The 17,685-nt window shown below is 40.3% G+C and overlaps 1 protein-coding gene across 1 annotated transcript; it reads left to right on the plus strand.

The window, feature by feature from the left end:
- Positions 1-6,409: 6,409 nt before the first annotated feature.
- emilin3a (elastin microfibril interfacer 3a) lies at positions 6,410-9,348 on the plus strand. The gene is made up of 4 exons (XM_033968937.2): positions 6,410-6,563; positions 6,645-6,764; positions 6,837-7,369; positions 7,444-9,348. Exons 1-4 carry the CDS (start codon positions 6,430-6,432, stop codon positions 9,312-9,314), a joined length of 2,658 nt encoding a protein of 885 aa, XP_033824828.1. The 5' UTR covers positions 6,410-6,429; the 3' UTR covers positions 9,315-9,348.
- Positions 9,349-17,685: the final 8,337 nt, after the last annotated feature.

Here is a 17,685-nt window from a genome sequence, read left to right on the forward strand (position 1 = left end):
AGAAAATAAAATAAAAATAAAATTGTGTCAGTAAATAAAATAAAAATAATAAAATAAAATAAAAATAGTGTAACTAAATAAAATAAAAATAATAAAATAAAAATAAAATAGTGTAAGTAAATAAAAATAAAATCAAAATAATAAAATAAAATAGTGTAAGTAAATAAAAATAAATAAAGTAAAAAATTAAAATAATAAAATGAAACAAAAATTAAATTGTGTAAGTAAATAAAAATAAAATCAAAATCAAAATAATAAAATAAATTTATGTAAGTAAATAAAAATTAAAATAATAATAATAATAATAATACAATAAATTAAAAATAAAATAAAATAGTGTAAGTAAATAAAAAAAATAAAATAAAATAAAAATAAAATTGTGTAAGTAAATAAAACAGTGTCAGTAAATGGACTTTATACAAATCCACACATAGATTTTGGACTTGTGTCACTCTCCGCTGTGTGAGCTGCAGGAGTAAATCTGGGTCACTGGAGCCTGATGCTGAAAATTTAAACATTTGAGTTTTTGGCCTAAAACATCAAAGCGACGATCTGAATAATTCTTTTCACGGGAGAAAACGGAGAAAACTTCAAAGATCCAGAATATTCACTGAGAACATTAAAGATTAGTCCAGAGTGAGGCTTTTGTTTGAGGAACATGTAAAAAAACTGATCAGAGTCACGCATGCGCAGTACTGACCCACTTCATTATGAGGAAACAGCATGTCCAGCCACAAGAGGGCGCTCACACACAGCAGCAACAACACACACACAGCAGCAACAACACCACACACACAGCAGCAACACCACACACACACACACAGCAGCAACAACACCACACACACAGCAGCAACAACACCACACACACGAGTCACTTTGAGTAACTGTAATCTGGTACTGTACTCTCTCTGGTGGTTTTAGAGTAGTTACTTTTATAAAAATGAAGGGAAAACACAACGGTACTTCAATATTAGTGATAAAAATATAAAACAGCTCTTTTTGTCTCTAATTAGACATAAATAATACAAACAAACAGAGAAACTGAAGTAAAGCTGCGTAGAAGTACTCAGTATTCAGTTGTACTTGTGCTGAACTGCTTTATTTTCACTCCTGGACAGTTACATTTGAAATAAAAACTCAAACTCCCATAATGCACTGCTCTGATCTGTTTTAATGTCGTTTCCTCGTCACAAACAGACCTGGAGTTTTGTTTTTTGTTTCATTCTCACATGTTTAACACACAAACCTGCAGATTTAGACTGAGTTCTTCTTCTCTCAAACTGAAAACGCTCTGTTCCACCTTGTGATGTCATCATGTGGTGATACAGGAAGTGCTCCACTGTGTTTTTAAACCTTCATTTCTCGAATCATTTGGATTATTTCAGCTCTGGAGTTGCCACTGATCTCGACTGAACTAAAGGTAAAAGGAGATGTTGTATTGACTTAAAAAAACAAACAAAAAGACCACTTGATGACATCACAAGGTGGAATGTCGCATTTTGAGCTCAGTCTAATAAACCAGTGTTATGCAAACGTGTGTGAACGAAACACAAAACACAACTCCAGGTCTGTTTTTGAGCATCAGGACGTGGATTAAACCTCACAGGAGTCAGATATCGGAGTTTTAAAGCCTCAGACTGAGCCGCGAGGTCAAAGTGCGTCTGTGTTTGTGAAGTTTAACGCTCGCCGTCCTCACACGGGGCTGTTAATGTAACGCCAGCGGATACGAGCCGCTCCGACCACACACACAGCGGCAGATGTTCAAACAGTTTAAAATGAACTTAATCTGGTTTTAACATCACAACAAAAACAAGTAAAGATAAAACAAATATAAAACAAATATAACATAAATATAATATAAATATAACATAAATATAACACAAATAACATAAATATAATATAAAACAAATATAACAAATAAAAAACAAATACAACATAAATATAACATAAATATAATATAAATATAACATAAATATAATATAAATATAAAACAAATACAACATAAATATAACATAAATATAATATAAATATAATATAAATATAACTACAACAGAGACACTGGACGTCTTGGAGTTTTCTTTTTTTATATTTTGTGTCATTTGTTTTCAGTTTTTTTTAAACTTTTTATGTAAAAAACTTTATTCAGCTCATGTCATTTTTAAAGTGATAAAAAAATAAACTTTTAATTGGACTAAATTCTGCCATTTTGTACAAATAAGTATTTAGAGTGATGGAAGAAGTACTCCATTTTGTTACTGAAGTAAAAGTACAGACACCGGAGCAAAAATACTCGAGTAAAAGTAAAAAGTATCACATGTAAAATCAACTTAAGTAAAAGTATTAAAGTACATGTTTAAAATGTACCGAAAGAGTAAAAAGTAAAAGTATTTCTCACAGATTTTGAGTCTTTAAAGTTTCAATTGTGGTGATTTTTTTTATAACAATTTGAGCTGAAGTTTGAACAGAAACAAAAAAAAATCGATAGTTTTTTTTTCTATCTATTTTTTATTTTATTTTTTCTGTTTTTATTTTTATATTTTTGTTAAACGTGTTAAAAATAAACCTCAGACTTTTCAGCAGGTTTTAAACTCTAAGAAAAATACTTTTACTTTTCCAGGTCAAAAATGTAGTGGAGTAAAAAGTACAGATACTGCTCTCACATGTACTCAAGTAAAAGTAAAAAGTACACACTGGTAAATGTACTTAAGTAAAGTACAGATACCGTGGAACATTTCAGCCTAGATACAGTCTCCATGGAAACGAGCAGGAGGTAGAACCACAGCAGTAAAGCCACACAGTGTAACTTTACCCATAATTCACAGCACAGTACAAATACCAGCTCAAAAATGTATTTAAATATCAAATGTAGTGAAGTAAAAGTAAAAAGTACCCACTGCAAAATCTACTTGGAGTACCGATACTTAAGTACAGTACTTTACTTGTATATTTATTTTGTATATTTTTGTTTTGCTTAAAAATAGTTCTGTTCAAAAGTGTAGAGTAAAAGTACAGATACTGCTCTCACATGTACTACACATTTATATACATATACATGCAGTTTTCAAAGTACAGTTTTAAGTGTACCTCTGTGTATTTGTACTTCGTGTACTGCAGTAGAGCTCGAATCAAACTGGATCAGTCTCTGGAGTAAAAGTTTACACAGAGTTTTACAAACGGAGTCAGAATGTGGAGAAGGGGCGTCAAAATAAACACATTAAACAACCATGTGTCCCCCAGACGTCCAGGACAGGACACTCAGGCCATGTGTCCCCCAGACGTCCAGGACACTCAGGCCATGTGTCCCCCAGACGTCCAGGACAGGACACTCAGGCCATGTGTCCCCCAGACGTCCAGGACAGGACACTCAGGCCACGTGTCCCCCAGACGTCCAGGACAGGACACTCAGGCCACGTGTCCCCCAAATGTCCAGGACAGGACACTCAGCCCATGTGTCCCCCAGACGTCCAGGACAGGACACTCAGGCCATGTGTCCCCCAGACATCCAGGACAGGACGCTCAGGCCACGTGTCCCCCAGATGTCCAGGACAGGACACTCAGGCCATGTGTCCTCCAGACCTCCAGAAGTGTCCCACAGACCTCCAGGAGTGACCAGGACAAAGACACTCATCCCATGTGTCCCCCAGTCCTCCAAGAGTGTCCCCCAGACCCCCAGGAGAGGACAGGATAACAACACTCGCCCCATGTGTCCCCCAGACATCCAGAAGCGGACAGGACAAAGACACTCGCCCCATGTGTCCTCCAGACCTCCAGGAGTGACCAGGACAACAACACTCAGCTCATGTGTCCCTCAGTGTCCCCCAGATCGCCAGCAGCGACCAGGACAAAGACAGTGGGCCCATGTGTCCCCCAGACCTCCAGGAATGGACAGGACAAAGACACTCATCCCATGTGTCCCCCAGACCCCCAGGAGTGTCCCCCAGACCCCAAGGAGAGGACAGGACAACAACACTTGCCCCATGTGTCCCTCAGACCTCCAGGAGCGACCAGGACAAAGTTTTAATCTGGTTTGCAGAAAAAGTTAAAAAAAAAAAAGAAAGAAGAAAAAACAGTTTTGAAAGTGACAGAGTGGAGCAGGAGCCTGAGCCGTGACGTAGGTGTTATGACGGTGATGTAGCTCAGAGATGGCATTGAGGCCGGGGTCTGGGTGGAGCTGCCAGCGCGAGGCCGGATAAAGGTGCGCTTGTTTCGCAGCACCGGGACGTCTGAGAGCGAGAGCCGTGCGCCGCAAATGTGTTTCAGCGGCACAATAAGAGCTTGTTGACAAATGGGGTGAAATATACAGGCCGCTTGTGACGACCAGGGTGTTTCTAGGTAAAAGAGGTGGTTCTACAATAAACAGGAAACAGGAAATGGGCTCATTAAAAACAGCAAAGCAAAAGATCACTGCCACAGAACGTGCACAATGATCGTCTTATTCAGGGACAGAAAAAACAAGGGGAAAATGTTTCTACTTTTAGCCTGTAACTGGAGGAAAGATTGACATATTTTACAGGAGAGTACGGGACAAATATGATGAGTCATGGTCAGGGCGGGGCCACGGTGGCTCAGTTGGTAGAGTGTTTGCCCTTTGATGTTAAAGTTGGTGGTTTGAGTCCCGTTCTCAACTGCCTGTGTGAGTGTGTGTGAGTGTGTGAGTGTGTGTGTGTGTGTGTGTGTGTGTACAGAGGTCTCCTTTGTTACATTCATGAGGAGTTAGTTTTATATGTGAAGAGACTTTGGCAAAATAAGTGTTAAACTTCAGCCTGAACCCTTCAGTCTGGAGAAAATAACAATAACAATAAGAGTTGTGCTGTTATTTTTATGCCATTTTGTGCTATTTTTGTACTATTTTGTGTGTTATTTTTGTACTATTTTTGAGTTATTTTTGTGCTATTTTGGGTTTTTTTAAGTGTTATTTTTGTGCTATTATTGTTTTATTTTTGTTTTATATTTGTGCTATTTTTGTTTTATTTTTGTGCTATTTTTGTGTTATTTTTGTGCTATTATTGTTTTATTTTTGTGCTGTTTTTGTGTTATTTTTGTGCTATTATTGTTTTATTTTGTGCTATTTTTGTGTTATTTTTGTGCTATTATTGTTTTATTTTGTGCTATTTTTGTGTTATTTTTGTGCTATTATTGTTTTATTTTTGTGCTGTTTTTGTGTTATTTTTGTGCTATTATTGTTTTATTTTGTGCTATTTTTGTGTTATTTTTGTGCTATTATTGTTTTATTTTTGTGCTGTTTTTGTGTTATTTTTGTGCTATTATCGTTTTATTTTGTGCTATTTTTGTGTTATTTTTGTGCTATTGTTTTATTTTTGTGATATTTTTTGTACTATTTCTGCAGTATTTTTATGTTATTTTTGTGCTTTTCATGATCATACTAACTGACCAAAGAAAATAAACCAACTATCAAACAAAAACATCATTGGTGGTCAGATCCACAGATCCATTTGACCCACAGCACATTGACGGTGCAATTCCAGCTCCTACAAATCAATGCTGTTGTTGTGTCCTTGGGCAAAACACTGTCCCCCTTCGCCCCAGTGTCTGTGTGCACTGGTGTATGAATGTGTGAGTGAATGTGTGAGTGGTTCCTTGAGTTAAGCACTATATAAAAATTAACTATTTAAGGTTAAGTCCCTCTTTATTGCTCTATAGAGAAATTTGTCCCCTGCATTTGACCCGTCCTTCGGTGCCGCTGGGTCAAACGTGTCAGGAGCAGGGGACCCACCTCCAGATGTGGAGCTTGTTCAGGTCGTGTTTTCTTTATGAAACAAGTCTTTATGTTCCGACATAAGTTTAGCTCAGAGGGGAGTTCCCTTTTCCTTTTTCTGGGCGGTTTTCTTTTCAAACAAGGCACTTTTGTAAAACACTACACAAGTCAGAACACACAGTACAACATTAAACTAAACACACACACACACTCCCGTACAACTCGTCACTTAAGCAGCTTATTTTTTATAAACATCTAAAAGTGTTTATTCTATATTTTTATGTTAAATTTAAACAAGTCTGTGCACAAACATCATCCTAAACCTGATATTTCCTTTAGCTGCGTAACAGATTCCACTGCGCCTCTCGTGTCAGTTTGGTGTCGTTTTGTGGGTAAGTGGGAGGAGCTATGCAGATGATGTCACAGGAGGCTCTTTTAGTGACAGGCGCAGCTCCACACCTCACACTGCAGGAGCGCACATTTGGACAAAACATCAGACCCAGCAAGGACACGGGAGGACACAGGAGGACGACACGGGACTCTGACTTTACATGGAGTTCACCCACTGACTTTTTTTTTTTTTTACATTTTGGGTTAATTTTTACTGTATTTTTTTTATTATTCCCTCCAGATGATTGAAGTACCTGGAGTGTATTTTATCGTTGGATATTTATAGAGGTGATACAAGGAGATATTTCCAAGACAACCACAACATGAATAGTCCTGTCGTCCTCGTCGCTGTGTTTTTGACTCTGACTGAGGCCAAATTCTACAGACCTCCTCAGTATTTTCCATATAAAGGTCCAGGTGCGCACTACGAACCAGGGAACCCCACCAGCCGACATAAGTAAGTCCTTCTGATATTATTCTGTATATATCTGTTCATCTGATTTTTAAATTTGGTCTATTTTACGTCCTCTTTTCAAAGGAACCACTGCGCGTACGTTGTTGAAAAGTTGGTGTCATTCACTGTCCAAGACGGATCAGCTCCTTACGTCAAAGCTGAATACAACAAGTGCACCTGGGGACAAAAATGCCCGACTCTGCAGTGAGTTACAGACAAAATATGAACCGTTTTAAACCCAAACTCAAGCTAAAGCCCCAGCGTTTTGTCTTTCAGATATCGACTGATGTATAAGCCCATGTTTAAAGTGGAACATAAAACTGTGACAGAGCTGGAGTGGCGCTGCTGTCCCGGGTACAACGGTTACGCCTGCATGGAGGGGGCGTATCATCACTACGTGCCGCCGTTTAAAGGTCCACCAATGATGAAGGGTCCACCCATGATGAAGGGTCCACCCATGATGAAGGGTCCACCCATGATGAAGGGGCCCCCAATGAGCAGGCCGCCATTTCAAGATCCCCAATGGGCTCAACCTCACCTACCTTCAACCACAGGATTTAACACTCAGGGACATTTTGATCCTCCAACCTCCTCCTCCTCGTCCTCGTCCTACCCAGACTCCTCCTTTGAGCCTCATACAGCGGAGACTGAGCACCCGCCCGAACACGTAGACCCCCTCCAGCACCCGGACCCCCTCCAGCACCAGGACTCCTTGCATCACCCGGGCCCCCTGCACCACGAGCACGGGCCTGTCTCCGAGCTCCACGGCCCAGAGGAACATCTGCCAGAGGAGACTGTGGCTCCTGAAGGTGAGCTCTGGGAAAACACAAGTGTCTGTGACCAAATGTAATAAATAAGCTGATGGTTGTGTCTTTCCCTGTAGCTCAAACCGTCACCAGTGCGATGGAGGAGAGGCTGCTCCAGATGGAGGAGGAAGTGCAGCGTTTGAATCATGGTCTGGAGACGCTGCGAGGCACAGTCCAGGCACTAGAGGGCAGTCTACGAGCCTCTCTCAGAGAAGACGCCAACAGAATGCTCTCCACTCTGCTCTCCGCTGCCCCCGCCCCTGTGCAGGCTGCCGCCGCCGCCGCCTCGGGCTCCTCCTCTGTCGGTTTTGGAGAGATTCCAGGAGACACTCACGCAGACGGCATCGATGGAGCGCAAACCATCCCAGAATTAACAGAACTAAAAGAAAAAGTAGATGGTCTGAAATCTGAGCTGCGGGTCAAAATATCAGAGCTGAAAGAGCTGAAAGCAGCAGTGAGCGGACACAACCAGGCGCTGAAAAAACTATCGAACCAAAACTCCCGGGTCGTTTCTGAGGACAACAAAGCTCTAGAAACCATGATGGACACCAAGCTCAGCGCGGCCCGGACAGAGATACTGGGAGGGTTTGAGAAACGAGTAGAAACAGCAGAGAACCGCTGTGTGGAGAAGGCTGGAGATGTGCAGCATCAGTGCAAGAAAGAACAAGGACTAACACAGCACCACCTACAGGACGCTTTAGTGGACAGCACCACAGATTTAAAAACTGAGATCATTCAGCTTCAGCTGCAAATCAACGACCTCAAAGCGACGAACAGCTGCTGTGGTCGAACGGCAGGTTTAGAGCAAAGACTGGACCTCCTGGAAACATCGATGACGGGACTGAACCAGTCACAGGGGCATCTGCGGGTGGAGATGAGCGGGCACAAGGACCACATCGAGGGCGTTTTAGAGGGCCGCGTGGCGTACTTAGAGGAGAAGCTCAATGTCACAGGACACAATCAGAGTAACGACACTGAGAGGAGAAACGACGTGTTTGAGGCGGCGGAAATGAGACTCACTATAGAGGACAGAATGGAGGCTAAGCTGAGGGCTCTGGAGAGTCGCCTTCTGACCGCTGTGGAGGAGCTGAGTAACGCTACTGCCCCCTCTCTGCTGGAGGGCCACGCCATCCCCACACTGGAGACAGAGCTGGAGTCTCTGCAGAGCCGACTGGAGGTGGATGTGGACAGAGTGCAGAAACAGATCCAGAGTCTGGAGACGCTCTGCTCCTCGTCCTGCTCTCCCCCTCAAACCCCCTCCCCCGTCCAGGCAGACGCCAGCGTGAATGAGCCAAACGTGAGCGGGACACTGGACGCTCAGACTGACCGCTTAAACAGACTCAACGCCACACTCCAGAGCCTCCTGAAGCACCTCCAGGAGCAGGACTCGCCCATTCACGGGGAGCTCACAGTTCTGAAGTTCAACATGTTTTCTGTGAACCACACGCTGAAGGGGCTGCAGGACCAGGTGGACCAGGCCAACAGCACGTGGCACGAGCGAGAGGCCCGGCTCGCCCATCAGATAAAGGGCGTGGTGCAGCTGGTCAGCCGCCAGGCCTCTATGCTGGGCTCAGGAGAGCGCAGACTCACCCGCCTCAAGGGGGAGCTGTCGGACATGAAGAGGAGAGTGGCCGATGAGGTGAGGGGCTGCCGGAGCACAGCTATGGGCGTTCAGAAGGAGGTGACGGAGGTGGGCGGGCGGGTGGCGAGCGTGGAGCATCAGTGCAAAGGCCTGACCGTCCTGACAGAAGATCTGGAGAGGATCAGGGAGGAGCTGGAGAAACAGTCCACAGACGTCCTCCTGCAGGTGAACGGGACTCTGTCCAACCACACGCAGCAGCTCTCTGAGCTCAAACACGAACTCAGGAACTGCACGACCAGAACAGAAACAACGCAGAGTCTAGAGTCAGAGGAGGCTCCACGAGGAGACACCTTCATTTTACATTAACTCATTTCCACTAAAGCTCACGTGACTTGACCTAAAAACACAAATGTTTTGAACCTGCACTGAACAAACATGCTGAGAGTTTGTGATTTCTATCGACAAATAGAAACGACAAAGGCAGCTAACCCCTCCCACAGAACAGAAACGGTGACGAGCCCCAGCGACTGAGACAAACGATTTTACTGCTCAATATTTGTTTTCTTTTAAATTGTTTACATGTTTCTGTTTTATCTTGATTCCCTCAAATCAAAGTGTCTATTTCTTTACTGGATTATTGCATTACATAATGGTTACATGGTTATCTTGTTATTTATATGAATATTATTTTTCAAAAATAAATTCACTGAAAACACTACATTTGTTTTTATTCTTTGTGGTGACACTTGAGACCAGCAGGTGGCAGCAGAGCACAGAGCACCATTTCCTCTTTGTGCTTCTGTTTCCATTAAAATCTTTACTTTTTCAGAGATGAGCAGGTCATTTATTGAGTCTGTGTCTCGTTCAGTTTAATCTGACTCTGTATGAAACACCAGCTCTGACTCTTCATGTTTGAAATGAAGCCTTGATACAAAAGCAGAAAATGCACCACAAATGTTATGAAATACAAATCATTAAGGACTAAAATAAAGCTCTGGCTGGGTTTTTGGCGTTAGTAGAGTTTACTTTGAGCTCAGCTGGTACATATTTATTTTATATAAATTTATCTGATCATCACTGAACTATTGTAAATATTTCCTCTGTCTCAGTGAGTGGGCTTCAGTTTGTAGAGTGTTCAAGTCCAGCTCTCAACATATAAAAACATAATTACTGACCCACAGGCTGATGGTGCAATTCCAGCTCCCACAGACGAGCAGCTGTGAAGTGATTTGAGTTTCCTGAAGGTGGAAAAGCATAAAACAGCATAAAAACATTATTATTATTTACATTATACACAGTGAAAAGTGAAGGATTTGATTAAGTCGTATAAATGAATAAGCCACGAGGTTCTGTCAAATCAACAGTATCAGAAATTCTAAAAACAATGAGACTTTATGACACCTCCAAAGCTCAAAATGCTCTGTTCCACCTTGTGATGTCATCAAGTGGTAGTTTTCAAAGTGAACAGCTCCTTTTACCTTTAGTTCAGTCGAGATAAGAGACAACTCCAGAGCGGAAATGATTAAAATGATTCAAGAGAAGAAAGAGAAAAGAAAGAGGGATAAGAGAGAGAGAAAGAGAGAGAGGAAAGAAAGAGTAATGAGAGAAAGGGAGAGAGAGGAAGAGGAAAGGGGGATACTTACAAAAAGGAGAAGAAAGTAGCTAATAAAAGAGGAGAAAAAGAGGGAGAGGACAGAAAGAGAGAGAAAAAGAGAAAGGTAGAAAAAGAGAGAAGGGGAGATGGAGAAAAAAAGAGAAAAGGGAGAAAAAGAGCGAGACAGAGAAAATGGGAAAGGGAGATAGAGGAAGAAAAAGAGAGAGATGAAGAGGACAGACAGAGGGAGAAAGAGGAAAGGAGGAATGATAAGAGAAAAGGAGAGAGTGATAGAAGAAGAGAAAGGGGGATAATTAAAAAAGAAAGAAAAGGCAGAAAGTATCTAATAAAAGAGAGAAGAAAAGAGGAGGACAGAAAGAAAATCCAGGTCTGAAATGATCCAAATGCTTCTATAAATGAAGGTGTGTGGAGTTTAAAAACACAGTGGAGCACTTCCTGTATCACCACACGATGACATCACAAGGTGGAACAGAGCGTTTTCAGTTTGAGAGAAGAACTCAGCCTAAATCTGCAGGTTTGTGTGTTAAACATGTGAGAATGAAACAAAAAAACACAACTCCAGGTCTGTTTGTGACGAGGAAACATTAAAACACAGAGCAGTGTAAGGCGTCTCTTTAAAGTTGGTGTTTTATGTTTGAAATGTGAATGATCTGAGTCAGTTTGTGCTGCGTTTGAGGCTCCTCTTCTCTTCTCGTGCTCTTACTCCTGATTCTTTGAAAAGTTTAATAAAGAGAGTTTTATATCAACCAAAATCGCTCAGTTCCAAAAAAATCCTCGGCCTTCGCTCAGTCGGCCGTTTCTTTTCAAACCATCAGACGAATCGGCTCCGGACGGTCTGAGGTTTTCTGTAGATATTCAGAATTTCTCTGGACGTTTGAGATAATCGAGTGTGTCGACGTCGGTGAAGGTCATTTGTGCTGTATTCACTGTAAAAAACCTGCACAGAAAGATCTTTATTTATATGAACTGGAGGAAACGCATAGAATGTTTATATAAATGGACAGAGCTAACATGCTAACGACGCGCTACAAACAAGAAGTGATCATGTGCACGATTCCAGCTCCATCGACGCCAACATTTAAGGCTTATGTTCGTATTAACCCTCTACATGATCCTGGGGTTTTTATTTCACTATTGTGTCTGTAAATCAAGATATGAACATTAATAACAGACAAATCAGGTCCTTCTTTCCCCGAGGTCGCTCCTGTTAGCGTTAGCAACAGGTTTGATTGACAGCGTTGCTAATCCAATCAAGATCCCATGTGAAAATGTTGCCATAACCTGCGTATTTCCTGTTTTTGGTTATAAAATCAATCAAAAAACAAATTATAGTAAAAGGCAAAAGTGAAATCTGTCACTGGACAAATTGTTGCAGGAGTCAAGACGTTTGGCTTCAGTTCTGGTCAGATTCCTGCTGGACACTGCCTTATATCTGTCTGAAGGAGGCGCTAACGACACTAAAACTCAAAACAGCTTTTGTTTACAGTTTCTGTTTGTAGTCCAGGTCTATTGAGCGACATTAACCCTTTAATGACTGAGCACATTATAAACCAGTACAGCTCACCTCGACTCTTATTCTTTTTAGATGTAAAAATCATGTTAATAAAAGTATCAGAATGTGCTGCATTTTTCACACAACTTCCTCTATTTTACACATCCATCCTTATTTTTCCATTGACGCATCGAATAAGTGACTGGGAAAATCCCCCCAGCTCCTGCGCTCTGATTGGTCGTCTTCGAGGGCGACGTAAGCGCATCACCGTAATGACAGTAACATATTTAAAGAGCCTCATGTTTCTGCTTTGAGACGCCGTTTGAATTTACATGACGCACAATCGGTTGCGGAGTTACGGTGATGGAAAGTCGGCAACCGCGAGTCTATCGGCGACGCTAACATCCGACGACATAGGGTTAAGTGTGCACTGTGCCTGAGACATAATTCGCATATTCACACAACTCTTAATGGTTGTTTTTCACACCTATCAGAATCTTGGCTTGCTCTATTGTTCTCTTTGTTTGCTTTGGGTCTGACGATGGAGATATCGATGTGGGAAAGGTGATGTCTGAGGCCTCCATTCCTGTTCAAGGAAGGATTGTGTTTCGTAACAAAACCCCCCGTCTCAAACCAAAAAATAAATTAGCCGTGCGATACAGTGGACCCTGGTTTATCTCAGGGGTCACGCTCGAAAAATAACCCGCAATCGGCGAAGTATCAGCTTTATTTTTTACATTATTCTCTCTGTTTTTGTCTGTAAAACCCCTCACCACACACTTTATACACTTTTCTCACACAGGCGTTAACATTTTCTCACATTTCTCTCTCGTTTAAACTCTCTCAAAGTTCAAACCTTCGTAGGCGTCTTTGTCGGTGCAGAACGTTTCATCGACATTGTGGGTTTTGTCGGGGGAGAAAACAAATTGCAAACGTACAGCACTTCAGAGTCACACTGAGATCCAACGTTTATGTAAATTTAGTTCATGTAAAGAAACAATGATATAAATCTGTTTTGTGCAGGGCAGGAGCAGCAGGACTTGGGGGTGTGGCACTTTGAATTATAAGTCCAAGCTCTCCGTATTAAACCCTGATCCGTTCTTTTATTCCTCCTCCTCTCCCTCTCTCTCCCTCTCCTCCTCCGTCCATCCTCTCTTCACTCTCTCGCTTCACTCTCCGGGACTCAATGGGGCTCGGAGCATCTCCAGTATTAAGATGAAGTGGTCCCGCTGCCCACACGTCTGGATGTGAGGCCGGGGACGTTACCTCGAGCGTGAGATGACGTCTTAAAGGGTCAGATCGCGTTTCGCCGTCCCGTCTCCGGCTCCCCGCTGACCACATGAGTTTAGCCGAGGTCAGGGCTTCCTCCAGCAGAAGGTAAGAAGCAGAAGCGGCGCTGGGTCTTCTACTGTGTGCGTTCCTGCCAAAAAAAACAAAAAACAGAATCACTGATAAGACTAGTGTTTTATTAGCGTTGTTATTTCAGATTTCAATAGATTTCCATGATTATTCAAAGCCGTTTAACTCATTTCAGTTCAGTTTTTTGAGGATTATTGTCAAAAATTAAGATCAGTGACAGGACCAGACTCTTGTTGTATATATATATTTTGTTATTTTGAGTCTCTGCGCTTTGAAAACTGAATCTGAAAAATGGATTTGCAGCTTTTCCTGTGTCACATCTGTGGATTCAAGGACAACTATTGTAAGCTGTGCCACCGTACGCTCGATATTCTAATCCTCAATCGCACAATACGCCACGAGAGGGACGGATTTTGAATTAACACTTTCCATTATTGCAAAAAAAACACATTTTAAACCCAAAAATAACAGCTTTCAAAGTGACATGTTTAATTCCAGGCACCTCACATCCCTTGTTTGGTCTTGTCTGTTCATCTTTTACAGTCTTATGTAATGTGTTTCTGCCAGGGGAGCACAGTAAGGGCTTGATTTACTGGGGTGGCAGAATCTTTCCATTTATTTATATATTTTTGCGTTACTTGTGGTTGTCGCTCTTGCCAAAGGCTGAAGCGTGACTACAGTGAACAGAAAACACAAGAACCACGGGTGAGAAAAGTCAGACTGGCCATTAGGGATGTGATTCGGCTCTTTTGAACGATTCTCAACGCCAACGGCTGGATCCGAATCTCATTTTTAAAAGGAAACAAATCTTTTTTCTGTCTAATTTATCTGCATTTTGACGCTGGTTAACTCTGAACTGGCACAAGAATCAAGAGAAACCTATGCACAAAAAACACATTTGGCGTCGTGATAAAAGATCGTTTTTAAATTAATATTATTGTAATGAAATTCTGAATAATTCCAAAGGATAAACTCACTCCACGTCTGAGCCTTGGTCGATTCTCTGTGTGATTTTTTTGTAGATAAAATGCAGTTTTTGTCATATAAAACCTTCACATATATTTAATTAAAAGACACGTTTAAGACTGAATTTTACGTCAAATTTAAGTGGGAATCGCGGATCGTTGAGGCACAGCTGCGACCGGGATCGTTCTTCTGTGAGGTTTTCTCGAGTTCCTGAAAAAAAAAAAAAGACTGTTGTTTATGTGAGTTGGAGAAATGGAAAGTGAAGCTCATTTTTTCTTGTATTGTCCATTTTTTGATGAATTTATTTGACCCTTTACTTGATGAAATGTTCCGCCCGTGCTCTGAGATGTTCTGGTTTTAATGGTTGTTTAATTCTAATGTTTATAAATTGGCTTCATTTCTCAGTAAAAACCTGGAAGAATCATCAGATGAGTTTGTTTAAATGAGGTTTTTGTAACACGTCTGACAACTGGACAACTGGATTTTATTTTGTTAATGGCGTCTTAAAGAGCTTGGCATTTTTTGTATAAGACACAAAAAACAAAAAAAATAGAATCATATAAATAAATAATAAAAGAGCCAGTGTTTTGAACGGCTCTTTCAAGTGATTCAGATCCCACAAAAGAGCTGAAAGTCCCGTCACTTTTACTGCTGTAGAACCGTGTAAAATGTGCTGCTAACACAAAGCTAACATCGCGCTAACATCACGCTAACACAAACTGACGAAAAGGAAGTGTCCGACCAAACTGCTGAGCTCACGTTAAAATGACCTGATGTGGATGATGTAACAGACGTCAGAGTGCGACCGATTCACAAAGAAAACGAGGCCTGGAGCCGTTTGTCACAGCTCTGACAGTAAACAGTGCAGCAGCCTCCACTCCACAGATCCGACAGTGTAAACAGTGCAGCAGCCTCCACTCCACAGATCCGACAGTGTAAACAGCTCAGCAGACTCCACTCCACAGATCTGCCTCCACTCCACAGATCTGACAGTGTAAAAAGTTCAGCAGCTGCCCTCATCACAAACTAAATAAAGACGAGTTTGAGTTTTTTTTTCCTATTTACAAAAGTGGAACAGATGAGATAATTATGATGTGAATGATTTTACTCACATAAAAAAATGACATAAAAATAAAAATAGAACTGTAAAAATGAGTCAGAGCTGCACACGGCAAATACTACTACTATTACTACTACCACTACTACTACACAGTATATATGTAATGTATGTAGGAACACTCAGTGGTGGAAGAAGTACTCACTTTTGTTACTTAAGTAAAAGTACAAATACTGCAGCAATAATACAGTTTACTCAAGTAAAACTAAAAGTATCGTAAAGTAAAAGTATTAAAAGTACCTGTAAAGAGTAAAAAGTAAAAGTATTTCTCACAGATTTTGAGTTGAAAACTTCAAATGTGGTGATTTTGATAAAGATTTGAGCTGATTTTTGTTCAACAGAAACAACTGAATCTTTTTTCTGTTTTTATTTGTATATTTTTGTTTGTACTGCTCTGAAATGAACTGAAGTGAAAGTACAAAGTACCCACTGTTAAATGTACTTAAGTAAAGTACAGATACATAAATGTAGTGAAGTAGAAGGTACAGATACTGCTCTCAAATGTACTGAAGTAAAAGTAAAAAGTACAGATACTGCTCTCAAATGTACTGAAGTAAAAGTAAAAAGTACAGATACTGCTCTCAAATGTACTGAAGTAAAAGTAAAAAGTACAGATACTGCTCTCAAATGTACTGAAGTAAAAAGTACAGATACTGCTTTCAAATGTACTGAAGTAAAAGTAAAAAGTACAGATACTGCTCTCAAATGTACTGAAGTTAAAGTAAAAAGTACAGATACTGCTTTCAAATGTAGTGAAGTAAAAGTAAAAAGTACAGATACTGCTCTCAAATGTACTGAAGTAAAAGTAAAAAGTACAGATACTGCTCTCAAATGTACTGAAGTTAAAGTAAAAAGTACAGATACTGCTTTCAAATGTAGTGAAGTAAAAATAAAAAGTACAAATATTGCTCTCAAATGTACTGAAGTTACAGTAAAAGGTAAAGTACATACTGTAAAACGTACTTAAGTAAAGTCCAGACACCTAAAATGTTACTTAAGTACAGTACTTCTACTTTCATTTTGTTGCGATCCAGCTCTGGTAACACTAAAGTCGTCTGTTGGATTATTTTCTTCTTTTTTCAGTTTTGGTATTTGTTTATTTATTTATTTAATCTCAATTTCACTTTGATTCTGAGTTTGATTTAAACATCCTTGAACTGTTACTAAACCATAACTCTATAAACTTTCTGCAGATCACATTTAAAAACATTTCGTGGGCCTTGAACCCGTCGGACTTTAGAGCCGCGTCTCGCTCAAAGACGTTAATCATCAGGACGGACGAGTTATTCAGAGGCTCAGACCGACGACGACTGTTGTGCCAAAGCCGCGATGGGATTAAAATACTCCCAGACAGAACCGATTCTCAACGGGATCAGCCGCGTCTGCTCATTTACTGGACGGGCCCACAGAGCTGACGCGTCGCCACGGAGACGTCAGGAGTTTGACTGTCGCTAATAGAGGTCACGCGGCGACGTCGTTTTATCTGAAAAATGTCCCTCCGTAAGAGACTGAGTGACTGAGTGAGTGTGACGTCACCCACGGCGTTCAGCTCCGAATGAAGCTCAACGAGGCTAAAAAGAATTAAAAATAAAATAAATAAATAAATAAATAAATAAATAAATAAGAAAATAAAAGGAAAAATAAGAAAAAAAAGAAAAAAGAAAAAATATATATAAAAAGCTCATCGAGGCAAAAAATAAATAAAATTAAAAAATAAATAAATAAAAAATAATAAAATATAATAAAATAAAAGGAAAAATAAGAAAAAAAGAAAAGAGAAAAAAATATATTAAAAAAAGCTCATCGAGGCTAAAAAAAATAAAATTAAAAAATAAATAAATAAAAAATAATAAAATATAATAAAATAAAAGGAAAAATAAGAAAAAAAGAAAAGAGAAAAAAATATATTAAAAAAAGCTCATCGAGGCAAAAAAAAATAAAATTAAAAAATAAATAAATAAAAAATAATAAAATATAATAAAATAAAAGGAAAAATAAGAAAAAAAAAGAAAAACAAAATAATATATAAAAAAAAAAAAAAAAAAAAAAAAAGCTCATCGAGGCTAGCAGTTATAGGGGCCAATTTGGAGCCCAGTTCTGTCCGCGAGTATCATAGCAACCAAAGAGCCAATCAGGAGCGAGGCTGATGAAGGTACAGGAATGGTTTAACAGGGAGCAGGCGCTTAGC

The sequence above is a fragment of the Periophthalmus magnuspinnatus genome, chromosome 7, assembly GCF_009829125.3.
Source record: "Periophthalmus magnuspinnatus isolate fPerMag1 chromosome 7, fPerMag1.2.pri, whole genome shotgun sequence".
Classification (NCBI taxonomy): domain Eukaryota; kingdom Metazoa; phylum Chordata; class Actinopteri; order Gobiiformes; family Gobiidae; genus Periophthalmus; species Periophthalmus magnuspinnatus.